Below are 13,382 nucleotides of genomic sequence, written 5' to 3'. Positions count from 1 at the left end.
GCTGCACTGTGGGTAATGTAGCCATCATAACTGTTTGCCACAGCCCAAGCCTACAGCCACCAGATAAGATCTTTTTTGGATTTTACTTTTGTACAGCATGAACCATTAATTTAAACTGTATTTTATTAGTAAATAATCATTCTTGAACTTATAGAAATTGGTTCACCCTGTTATTTCATCCTAATCATACACCTGTTTTACAGACTTATGAAGTGCCAAGTTAATATAATGAGGCACCATTTAAATTGTTTTTGTGTAAATAATGAGATACATGTGTGAGGGACTAAATCCTGAAGTAATGAAATTATGTCTCAGTAGTGGAAGAATGTAAATTGAATAGAGCGAATTTAATTGTAATTTTGCATCATAAAGTTAAAGTGTTCATAAATATTTTCATCTTTAGCAATAATTAAAGAAAAGTTTCTTTGTTGTTTCACTAAAAGGCGTAATGAAAATTTTAGTTATAGTAATAATACCACCATGCTTTAGTACAGTAAAGAGAAACAAAGTCACACTATTCTTGTTTTAAAAGTTTTCTTAACTATTGCAAAGTGTTATAGTAAAAGTTTGCTTATGTAAAATTCAATCAGAGTGAACCTAAGTTACTAGAATCTGTTAAATGACTATAAAGAGTTAGTTCAAAGAGTAATAGCTTTTCAAAGTAAATTCCAGTAAGAAAGAGGTTTTCTTGAAGTGAAATGTTCAATTTAAAAAGTGTGTGCTTTAGTGTCTAAGTATTTTAGTATTTAAGTTTGTTGGTTAGGGAAAGTGGTCCCCCCTGGCCAAATTTTTTTAGCTTCCTTGAAGTTACCTACTGGGGTTTTTCTCTTTTAGAAACGTAATGTATAAGGGTGTAGTAGTCAAATAATTCCAGTGTGTGTACCACCATTATTTATGTGGAGTAATATTTATTTGAAGAAGAAACTGAAACAGTAGCAAGAAAGTAGGCAAAATTCATACTTCTGTTTTTCCAATGCTTCACCTTTTTATTGCCTGGATTGGCTGGTGACCGTTAGTACATATTTTAAACCGCTAAACGAACTTGGAACTGAGTTGTATGAGCTTCAATATAATAGTATTCATACTGCATTTCTTTCTAACCACTGAGTAAGATCTTAGGAAAAGAATTGAATAGTCTGATTTACATATCCATTACACACAACACACAATCAAAGCCTTTAAAAAGGGTAACTCTATTGATTAGCTTTTCCTATTAACAGGACTATCCTCCCATAGTGTATTTTATTCGGAAACTAAACTAAATTTAGTAAGAGGGTTATACGTGGCAACATAGAGACAGGGTTTTCTGTTATTTAGGTAAAGGCATACTAAATGACAATAGCAGCAATAGGGTCATAAGGCCCTTATAAAATGCTGTGCACAAAAAAATACAGTGGAGCTGGTATATAACATGGTGGCTTTCACAGGCAGCCTTGCACCTGATGTGATAGGATAAACCTGTGACTGGACTGCAATTGGAAATGCTGGATGGATGAACTGGCAGGTCTTGTACTTAGGCCTTCCATAAGGATACGATCAATGTGGCAAGGAGTTTGAAGCAGATGTGGTATAAGGATAGACTAGAGTGGCGGAACAACACTTTAGGAGGGGTTGGGAAAAATTTTTGTTACAATGTTCCTCATTTTCAGGCAAGATGATACATTGTCAAAATCTGGTGAAGGATTAGGTTCAGTTGTTCCAGTCCAGAATGATACTGGGTGATGAGGTGGGTACTCATTTGCAGCTGGTTATTGGGGGTGATGGGAAGATTAGGGTCTATGAGGATATGTCATGGGAAATCTGTCTGCAGACTAGTTTTGGGGGATAGTGTCTGTCTGTGAATGGCTTAGAAATACCTTCAGCTTACTGAGCAAGGGAATTATCTTCACTGAAGATGTTCTGTGCATGAGTGGCCAGACTATATGGAAGTGATTTTTTTATATGGAAGGGGTGACAACTGTCAAAATGAACAAACTGTTGATGATTATTGGATTTGATATGGACAGTGGTATGGATGGAGCCATCATAGAGGGGATGACAACATCCAGGAAGATGCCTCATTGGGCTGTGGAGGTCCACGTAAAGAAAATTGGAGAGAAGATTTAAGACTGCAGCAATGAGAGCTGGGTGTTTCAGCCTGGGTCCTATTGAAGATATCATCAATGAAACTGAATCAGACATTGGGTTTAGGGTTTTTGAAGGCCAGGAGGACTTCCATCAGATGGCCCATAAACAGACTGCCATAGCAGGGAGCCAAGCAAATACCCATGGCCATGACATGGATTTGTTTATATATCTTTTCATCAAAGGCAAAACTGTTATGTGTGAGTATATAATTAGTTAGATGTATGAGAAATGAAGTGGCGGTTTTGGATTTAGAAGGACATGTGAGATGTAATGTTCAATACCAGCAAGGCTAAGAGCATGGGAGATTTGGGTGTATAGGGAGGTGGTATTAACAGCAATGATGGTAATGGGGTTGTATGGCTGGGAGTGGTGTTGGAAGTGGTTCATATCTTTAATATGATGGGCAAGGCTGTGACCAATTGGTTGGTGTTGGTTGACAAGAGCAAAGATTATTTCAATGGGATCACAGTAACCAGCAACAATGGGTCATCAGGATTTCCATTTTATGGATTTTGACATATTGATCTTGCCTCAGCATCAGCTTTTCTGCATTATATAGATGGGAGTTGTCTTTGCAACACATCCTTCATTCCTGTAATCCTATTGGCCTCAAACTTCACTAACCCCCTGCACCACAACCAACTCCACCCTGCCTGATGACCCTAACTTCACTCACCATGCACCCAAACCATCTTCCACAGTCTTCCCATCCTCTTTTCTATCATTCCCTCCCAGTCCACTCCTCCACATGAGTCTCATTGTGCTCAGCACAAGCTCACTGGTGCCAGTCCCCCTGGGTCACATTTCTATCTCCTGCACCTGCTCCCTCACCCTCCTGCATTCTGATCATGTACACCTGCTATTTCCTCCTGAGCTGTTAGCCAACCTTCTCAAACTTTCCTTCCCACTCCCCACCTACTTTCTTCCCTCTCTCACTCTGCCTGACACAATTCCTAACCACAGTCAACCTGCAGAACTGCAGCCCTGGCACTGTGTATTGTGTGTCTGTCTGTGTGTGTGTGTGTGTGTGTGTGTGTGTGTGGGAGAGAGAGAGAGAGAGAGAGAGAGAGAGAGAGAGAGAGAGAGACAGCACATGTATGTGCACCCATACTTACATATGTGTATCTGTGTGGGTGTCTGTACTCTAGCTAAAAAAAGGATTTGTCTGAAAGCTAGCAGAGTTTTCAGTCTTGTTTATGTGCCTGCTGATGACTCAACATCTCCCCTATTTAGTTAGTTGTTATTTCTACTCACAAATTATTTATATTCTGTCAGAACTTTCCATATTGTATTTAAAATGAGAGGTTGGTGATATAGTGAACCAAATTTTCAATTAGCAACTTTCTTTATTCTGAAATGTTGCTGCTGCAGATCTCTGTAGACAGTGAATGGAAGCTAACAGCATGTATACTGTGTTTTATTTGTACTATACATCCAACATCAACTTTCAACTATGAACAAATGTTTGATTTTCTCAAGTATGAGCTTCATTTGTAATCCTTGTTATCTTTTAGCTACTTACGCCTTGCTCAGTGATTAAGGGTTCTGGAAGGTAGAAGAGCAAATTGAGTGAATGTATTTCAAACTTTTACATGTATTCATGAACACTCATAAACATTCAATTTGTATCAGGAAAAAGTCAAACAATTCCAGGATGGAATGTAACAATACGAGAGAAAGAAAGTTGCTACTCACCATACAGCGGAGATGCTGAGCTGTGATAGGCACCATAAAAAGATTCACACAATCATAGCTTTTGGCCATTAAAGCCTTTGTCAGCAGTAGACACACATACACACACACACACACACAGTCATGCAAGTGCAACTTGCACAGACATCTGCAGTCTCAGAGAGCTGAAACTACACTGCGAGTAGCAGCACCAGTGCATGATGGGAGTGGTGACTGGGTGGGGGTAAGGAGGAGGCTGGGGCGGGGAGGGGGAGGGAGGAGTGGAGGACTGTTGCAGTTTAGACAGAGGGTAGGAGAGAAGCTGCGGAGGGGGGTGGGGGTAAGTAGCGAAAGGAGAGAAATAAAAATAAAAGAAATTAAAAGACTGGGTGTGGTGGTGAAATGACGGCTATGTAGTGCTGGAATGGAAACATGGAGGGGGCTGGATGGGTGAGGACAGTGACTAACGAAGGTTGAGGCCAGGAGGGTTACCGAAACGTAGGATGTATTGCAGGGAAAGTTTCCACCTGCGCTATTCAGAAAAGCTGGTGTTGGTGGGAAGGATCCATATGGCACAGGCTGTCAAGCAGTCATTGAGATGAGGGGTATCATGTTTGGCAGCATGTTCAGCTACAGGGTGGTCCACTTGTTTTTTGGCCACAGTTTGTCGGTGGCCGTTCATGCAGACAGACAGCTGGTTGGTTGTCACGCCTACATAGAATGCAGCACAGTGGTTGCAGCTTAGCTTGTAGATCACATGACTGGTTTCACAGGTAGCCCTGCCTTTGATGTGATAGGTAATGTTAGTGACAGGACGGCAGTAGGTGGCTGTATGGGACCGGTCTTGCATATAGGTCTATTACAGGGGTATGAGCCATGAGGTAAGGGATTGGGAGCAGGGGTTGTGTAAGGATGGACGAGTGTATTGTGTAGGTTCGGTGGACAGCAGAATACCACGGTAGGAGGGGTGGGAAGGATAGTGGGTAGGACATTTCTCATTTCAGGGCATGACGAGAGGTAATCGAAACCCTGGTGGAGAATGTAATTCAGTTGTTCCTGTCCCGGATGGTACTGAGTTACTCCCTGTTCCCATTCCAGCACTACACAGCCGTCATTTCACTGCCACACCCAGTCTTCTAATTCCTTTTATTTTTATTATTATTTCTCTCCTTTCCGCTACTTACCCCTCCCCCCTCCACACCTTCTCTCCAACCCTCCAGGGGTATGAGCCATGAGGTAAGGGATTGGGAGCAGGGGTTGTGTAAGGATGGACGAGTATATTGTGTAGGTTTGGTGGACAGTGGAATACCACGGTAGGAGGGTTGGGAAGGATAGTGGGTAGGACACGACGAGAGGTACTGAGTTACTCAGTACCATCCGGGACTGGAGCAGCTGAATTACATTCTCTGCCAGGGTTTCGATTACCTCTCGTCGTGCCCTGAAATGAGAAATGTCCTACCCACTATCCTTCCCACCCCTCCTATTGTGGTATTCTGCTGTCCACCGAACCTACATAATATACTCGTCCATCCTTACACAACCCCTGCTCCCAATCCCTTACCTCATGGTTCATACCCCTGGAGGGTAGGAGAGAAGGTGCGGAGGGGGGAGGAGCTAAGTAGTGGAAAGGAGAGAAATAATAATAAAAATAAAAGGAATTAGAAGACTGGGTGTGGCAGTGAAATGACGGCTGTGTGGTGCTGGAATGGGAACAGGGAGTAACTCAGTACCATCCGGGACAGGAACAACTGAATTACATTCTCCACCAGGGTTTCGATTACCTCTCATCGTGCCCTGAAATGAGAAATGTCCTACCCACTATCCTTCCCACCCCTCCTACCGTGGTATTCTGCTGTCCACTGAACCTACACAATACACTCGTCCATCCTTACACAACCCCTGCTCCCAATCCCTTACCTCATGGCTCATACCCCTGTAATAGACCTATATGCAAGACCGGTCCCATACAGCCACCTACTGCCGTCCTGTCACTAACATTACCTATCACATCAAAGGCAGGGCTACCTGTGAAACCAGTCATGTGATCTACAAGCTAAGCTGCAACCACTGTGCTGCATTCTATGTAGGCGTGACAACCAACCAGCTGTCTGTCTGCATGAACGGCCACCGACAAACTGTGGCCAAAAAACAAGTGGACCACCCTGTAGCTGAACATGCTGCCAAACATGATACCCCTCATCTCAATGACTGCTTGACAGCCTGTGCCATATGGATCCTTCCCACCAACACCAGCTTTTCTGAATAGCGCAGGTGGAAACTTTCCCTGCAATACATCCTACGTTTCGGTAACCCTCCTGGCCTCAACCTTCGTTAGTCACTGTCCTCACCCATCCAGCCCCCTCCATGTTTCCATTCCAGCACTACATAGCCGTCATTTCACCACCACACCCAGTCTTTTAATTTCTTTTATTTTTATTTCTCTCCTTTCGCTACTTACCCCCACCCCCCTCCGCAGCTTCTCTCCTACCCTCTGTCTAAACTGCAACAGTCCTCCACTCCTCCCTCCCCCTCCCCGCCCCAGCCTCCTCCTTACCCCCACCCAGTCACCACTCCCATCATGCACTGGTGCTGCTACTCGCAGTGTAGTTTCAGCTCTCTGAGACTGCAGATGTGTGTGCAAGTTGCGCTTGCGTGAGTGTGTGTGTGTGCATGTATGTATGTGTGTCTACTGCTGACAAAGACCTTAATGGCCGAAAGCTATGATTGTGTGAATCTTTTTATTGTGCCTATCGTGGCTCAGCATCTCTGCTGTAAGGTGAGTATCAACTTTCCTTCTCTATTATTTTTACAATTTGTATTAAGGATTTATCACTTCTTTCGCTTCTGGGAGTGATTCATGTCATGAAAAAATATGAAGTTGCATCAACGTACAGAGTCCATATTAAATGTTTGTTGCCCTGTAACTGGTTGCGTAAGTCAGTTCAAAGTTTGGAGGAAGGCATGTGCATTCCATACCAATACGGCCATACCTAGTAAAGGATTCTGGAGTTCAAACAAGACTTCAGGTTGAGGCCAGCTTTACTTTCTCCTTTTTTACTATTCCAGGTGGTATGCAACTGACATTAGGATGTGGAAATAAGCATGCATGATGGATAAGATGAGTAGCTCATATCAGTGTAACAACAGGGTGTGCACGCGCCGGGACAACCAGGAAATCAGGGAAAAACCAGGAATTTTTTTTATCCGGGAGAAAAATGGAAAATACCTGGGAATTTTTGAGAATTTCAGAAATTTTTTCATTGTCTTAGTCCTCAGTTAAATTTGTATAATTTTGACTGGTGAGAGCCGATTGTCTAACAAAGAATTTTACTATATCCCACTACTGCAGAATAATACTCTAGCAATAAAAGGTAAATGAGAGAATACAACAAAAATAAAACTTAATTGCAAAGGAAATGTGCCATTTACAACAACAAAACACAGTGCACACACAAGCACCTGGCAAAAGAGAAATGTGCCAAAGGCTTTAGGTCGAAGACTATGGAATATTTCCTAACAGCAAACTGCTTCTGATGAGCATGATGTCACAACTGTTTACAGCAAGTTTGTTTTGAGCAGTTGCCAGCGGGCTCATGCACATGCGCAGATGAGTTGCATATGAGCAGTACTTTCTCCCACTTCTGACTACTTGAAGTGTGACTGCAGCAGTACCAAGACGCAGTTACGCTACCCACAAAAATTTTTCTAGTGCGCCCAAGCTGCCAGATTGCTGTTACTTCTGGGTTTTTGTGGGGAGGGGAATAGTGACCCGAGTTCACATTTAGGGATTTTGCTGCTTCCTCTTCATTTACAGTTCACACATCAAATGAAAAAAAAAAAACAGATTTCTGTGGCCGACAGATTTTCTGTGGCCGGCAGCTATCAAGTGAATTAAAATACATTCACATAATTACATAAGGCTAAAATATGTTATTAGTTTCAGTTTTGTAATTTTATTTTATTTCATTGGCAGTCAAGCTTGAATTGCCTTGCACGACAATGACATTATTTTTTTCAGTTTCCTAAATAAATGTGGCTTTTATTAATCTTTTCTGGAGTTGCAGTCAATTTATAAGGAACGAAGTGCTTAATGCCACACTATTGGCTACTTTCAACTCTTCACTGAATTTCAAGTGCACATTTTTATCTTCTGGTATGTATGGCATTATGCCATAATAAACATGAAACAGTAAAGTACTGGTACTCCAAGAAAATTTTCATCCTGGAAAGTGCACTGAAAAGCTTAATATCAGGTTGAGGCCTACTTCATTGTGAATCTGGACATATGAATGTGTCTTTGAAACCAAATTATAAATTTTAGTATGACTTATGAAATTAATGCTAATGGAGTATCCTCTGATGTCCTATTTCTTTTATGAAATCATATAAGCTCTCTTAATGCTACACAACATATGGACTTCCTATGTCATCATAGCTGCCTACACGCAGTAACGCCTATTTTCTAGCGCTCTCTTGCTGCTGCTGAAACGGACCCTTGTCTAAGAGGTCACGGGAAAATATTGTGAATGGTTCTTTGAAAAGCATTATTTTCAAAGGAAAATTCCTTTTACACAAGATGAATTACGAGGTGCGGCTAGAAAAAAACCGGACTGATGCTGGAAAAAACATTTATTTACAATTATTTACAATTTCATGTTATCTCCTTCAATGTACTCTCCTCTTCGGTCTCTACACCGCTCCATACGAATTTTCCACTGTTCATAGCAATGCTGCAGATCATTTTCGGTAAGTCCATACATTACTTCCGTCGCTTTTTCTTTTACTGCTTCAACAGTCTCAAATCTAGTTCCTTTCAAAGCTGACTTGACTTTAGGGAAAAGAAAAAAGTCACAGGGGGCCAAATCAGGTGAGTAGGGTGGATGATCTAAGATGGGAATGTTGTGTTTTGCCAAAAACGTCTTCACTGACAACGCACTGTGAGCTGGGGCATTGTCTTGGTGAAGGATCCATGACTTTTTTCTCCACAAATCGTTCCGTTTTCTCCGTACTCGCCCACGTAGGGTAGCCAGGACGCTAATGTAGTAATGCTGATTCACTGTTTGTCCCTCTGGTACCCAATCAATGTGCACAATCCCTTTGATGTCAAAAAAAACAATCATCATTGCCTTGAATTTCGATTTTGACATTCGTGCTTTTTTTTGTCGTGGAGAACCAGGAGTTTTCCAATGCATCGATTGGCGTTTAGTTTCGGGATCGTAAGTAAAAAACCACGATTCATCGCAAGTAATAACATTTTGTAAGAAGGTGGGATCACTTTCAATATTTTCCAGGATGTCAGAACAAATCATTCTTTGGCGTTCCTTCTGTTCAATTGTGAGACACTTTGGAACCATTTTTGAACACACTTTGTTCATGTTGAAACTTTCATGAAGAATCTGCCTAACACTTTCCTTGTCAACTCCTGTTAACTCAGACACTGTTCTGATTGTTAAACGGCGATCTTGTCGAACAAGTTTACCGATTTTTTCAATGTTTGCATCAGTTTTTGCTGACAATGGTCTCCCAGTGCGAGTGTCATCACTGGTGTCTTCGCGGCCATCTTTAAATCGTTTAAACCACTCAAACACTTGTGTTCGCGATAAACAATCATCGCCGTACACTTGTTGTAACGTTACAAACGTTTCACTTGCAGATTTTCCTAGTTTGAAACAAAATTTGATGTTAACACGCTGTTCTTTCTGTACACTCAACATTTTCCGACGCACAGACAAAACGTCAACTACTTAAAACAGACGCCACGGGCAGACTGAGTGCAGGAGGCAGATGAAACTCGAGCAGTAGGCGGAGCGAGAGTCACGTGACAGGCCACGCGACTTTCAGCCTTATTGCATTCGTTTTATTGTTTCACCAGTACTAGTCCGGTTTTTTTCTAGCCACACCTCGTATGTTATGCGCGAGAATGTGCAATGAATTTCTTAAATCACAGAGTGTTTGACTCTCATTTAAAATTTAACACATTGAGTACATGTCATTGTTTAAAATTTTACTGGCACATTTGTGTGATGTATCTTAAAGTGTCACATACACTAAAAAGGCCAATATTATATGTGAGCCACGCGGTTACACCGCACGGTCTAAGGCACCTTGCCACGGTTTGTGTGGCTCCCCCTTTCAGTGGTTCAAAACCTCTCATGCATGAATGTGTGTGTTGTCTTTAGCATAAGTTAGATTAAGTAGTGTGTAAGCCTATGGATCAATGACCTCAGCAGTTTGGTCAATTGGAACTTACCACAAATTTCCAAATTTTTTATTATATGTGAAAGCTTAGCTTTTCTTGTAGCTACACAAAGTTAAACCATTAACTTTTCCTATTTATGTGTTCATGCTACTTAACAGTGATGTTGCTACTGGCTAACTACATTGCATGTCCTATGCTCTAAATACCTGCTGACATGTGACATGAGTTACGATTGGCGTACAAATGCGGATTGCGATCTCAGTTTCAATGCTTCAGAAACTAACATACTATGTTTGGTGGAATTCGAACTTATACTTTCATAATGCAAAAATATGCGGCATATAATAATATGAAAATATGCAGTGTACATTTTGCTGCATGTCAAAGATCTTTCCAAAACATGTTTCATTTTTTTCCCCCTTTGCTGAGTTTTGTTTTTAAAGTGCTGGGAAGTACTATTCTGTTGTATAAAATGTTTACCCTTCAGAGAATTTATATTTTTACTGTTCCCAGGGAAAGTGCACTGTTGCTTATCATGGAGAAAGCGTATTTTCATCCTGCAACAGGTGCATTTTCACGTGGGGAAAAGTGCGTTTTTAACTGGGAGATCCGGGAAAAATTCGGGAATTTTTTTTCTTGTCCTCGTATACACTTTGAAAAAGGAGACAGGACACTCTGATCTCTACTGTACCAATCTGTTATTACTATGTCCGGTGCCTCCAACATAAACATATTTAACCTCTTCTCTTGATTAGAATGATAAAATATCTTAAGATGATACTGAATTAATTCTTTGTGTGAATGGTATTAGTTTCATTTACTAAATAAATTAACTGATTGTAGCTGACATACTGTTTACAATAATTGAAGAAAGGAGAGTATGATGTGGAGGGGAATGAGCAAATGGAAACAGGAGGAGAAAGTGGGATGGAAGTTGTAAATAGGACACTCATGATATGAAAAACAAAATTACACAGGCCTCAAAAGAGGTGCTGAATCGAATATATGTTCAGTGCTGACAGAAAAATAGCAGCTTGGTATTTTCATTCTGGCTTCTATCCATATCTCGATGCACCACTGCATAAGTAACACAACAAAATCTCAGGGTGGTGATTTTGATAGGCTCCATGTAACCAATAGAAATCATATTTTGAGAGTGTGGTGACACTGCATTTGTGTGGAAATTAACAGGAGGAATGGAAAAACATATGAGATCTCAATTTAATGTTTGCAGCCTTATAAGCAACACAATAGATTCAGTATTCATTGTTTCTGATTTCATACTGACGACAACTGAGAACAACAGAGCAGTACTTAACAAGACACAAATCAGGCTATTTAATTTATAGCCAAAGCAGCTAAAAAGAAATTTACTGAATTATTTCAACAATATACAGCATTGGGAAGAAAAGAAACATCAAAGATGAGTATACAAAAAGACCATGAGAAAATTTTGCAACATGATGATGATGATAATTGTCAGAATAGATGTAGTAAAAATTATGATTACTTGTAATGATGCAAGCTACAAAGAAGTAACTGTATTAAGTGTCGTGGGGTTGTGCAGGGTGAACTGTAAACTAGGTAAGAATTAAAACAGCTACTTACTTACTGTCACCATAACTGGAACAACTAGAAAGAAATAAGAGAGACAAAAATGATGGATCTCAATCTTTAAAGTGCAGTCTCATCTCAGGACCTATAGCCAAGGTTGTGAAGGGAAAATTTTTAGTTAAGGTGTACAGCTCTGGTAGAGAGGTGGGGATAATCAGTATAAAACTTGTATGAAAGAAATGTCAGTTTCGACGATTTTAGATTAGTCATACTGCTTACAGTTTGCTTTAGCCATGCTATGGTGTTCCAGCTGTGGTGACTAAGTAGGTGTTCATCTTCTGTTCCACAGTAGCTGTTCATACTTATTTTTTACTTTTAGTGGAAAATGGTTTAAAATGTGGTTAGATATTTAAGACAATTCTTCATTCACTCTATGAAATGAGTATATTTCATAACTAAGAAAGGAAATAGAAATTTACTTACGCCTGTGGTTCATTACACGAAGCAGCAGCAGACTCAAGGCGATAGTGACGGTCTGCTTCTGTTTCAGACATTCGAATGTCCTCTGATCCACTGGGACTCATATGCCTTGTTGAATGATGTTCTAGTTGCCGGATAAGGTCTTCAAGGTTTCGAATACGAATTGGTCCACATGGTGGAACTTCATCATCTTCATCTTCCTCAGGGGGAGGTGGAGGATGTGCGTGATGATGAACACCTTCAACCATCACCGTGTGTGTCTGAGGCACTGCATCGCAGACTTTCTCCTGACTACCTGATCGTTTGTATTCACCATAGGCTGCAGTGACTTCTGAAAAATAACAGATATTCATTTAATACTTGTGTGAAACTTCTGAATACACTAAATACTTGGGTTGTTGTTGTTGTTTCATGTCCAAAGACTGGTTTGATGTGGCTCTCCTGCTAGTCTATCTTGTGCTTTTTATATCTGCGTAACACTGCTGTCTATATCTATTTGAACCTGCCTACTGTACTCAAACCTTGGTCTTCCACTACAATTTGTATCCTCCCTCCCCACACCTCCTCATATTACCAAAGTGGCAATTCATTTGTACCTCAGGGTGTGTCCTATCAACCAATCCCTTCTTTTAGGCAAGTTGTGCCTTAAATTTATTTTTTCTCTAATTTGATTCAGTACCTTCTCATTAGTTATTTGATCTACCATCTAATCTGTAATGAGGTGTTAATTAGAAGACCAAAAGGCTGCAAACAGAGGAACGATGATAATAAGATGAAAAGAAATGATATTTGCATGAAAGTGTCAAACGAGACAAAAGTAAAACTGTAAACATAAAATTGGAATAATGCATATATAAGCAGAAACAATCTAGGAAAATAAGTATATGAAATGAAAAGGGAAACAAAAGTTGCATCTGAGGATGAAGCAGTGAGTGAAATTTTTAGTGTATTTTGTGATTATTAATTGAGCAGTTCACATGAGGAAGAGAGACTCATAAACCTTTGAAAAAAAGTTCAGTCATTATTACTGAGTAGAGAGATGGCAGAATATCTGAATGCAGATAACATCTGTTTACATTTTTATAGTCAAAGTGCTGTGGTAAGTGATGTCTGTGATGTACTAAGAACAACTAATGGATGGAAAGTTTGCACAGTTTGAATTAATAGTAATAAGTTATTCTACTACTGCCTTGGTCTTTGTCAACATTGCTTTCATAAACAGAAACAACATGAGCATGCTGAAAGTATAACTTATACAGTTCTCTGGAAGTGTTAATATTGCTCTGCCATATGGTTCATATCTAAGCTAATCTTACAAAGAAACAGTTACATGTGAAAGTACCCACAAAAT

General features: G+C 40.4%; 1 protein-coding gene across 1 annotated transcript in view; it reads right to left on the bottom strand.

Annotated features, from left to right (window-relative positions):
• The window catches only part of LOC126251437 (disintegrin and metalloproteinase domain-containing protein 22), a 1,101,455-nt gene that overhangs the window by 66,977 nt on the left and 1,021,096 nt on the right, over window positions 1–13,382 (bottom strand). Inside the window, exon 24 of the mRNA XM_049951862.1 lies at window positions 12,035–12,362. Within this exon, the coding sequence (XP_049807819.1) occupies window positions 12,035–12,362 (328 nt within the window). The remainder of the gene's footprint in view (window positions 1–12,034; window positions 12,363–13,382) is intronic.

The sequence above is a fragment of the Schistocerca nitens genome, chromosome 4 (assembly GCF_023898315.1).
Source record: "Schistocerca nitens isolate TAMUIC-IGC-003100 chromosome 4, iqSchNite1.1, whole genome shotgun sequence".
Taxonomy (NCBI): domain Eukaryota; kingdom Metazoa; phylum Arthropoda; class Insecta; order Orthoptera; family Acrididae; genus Schistocerca; species Schistocerca nitens.
This window is presented reverse-complemented; position numbering and strand designations above follow the sequence as displayed.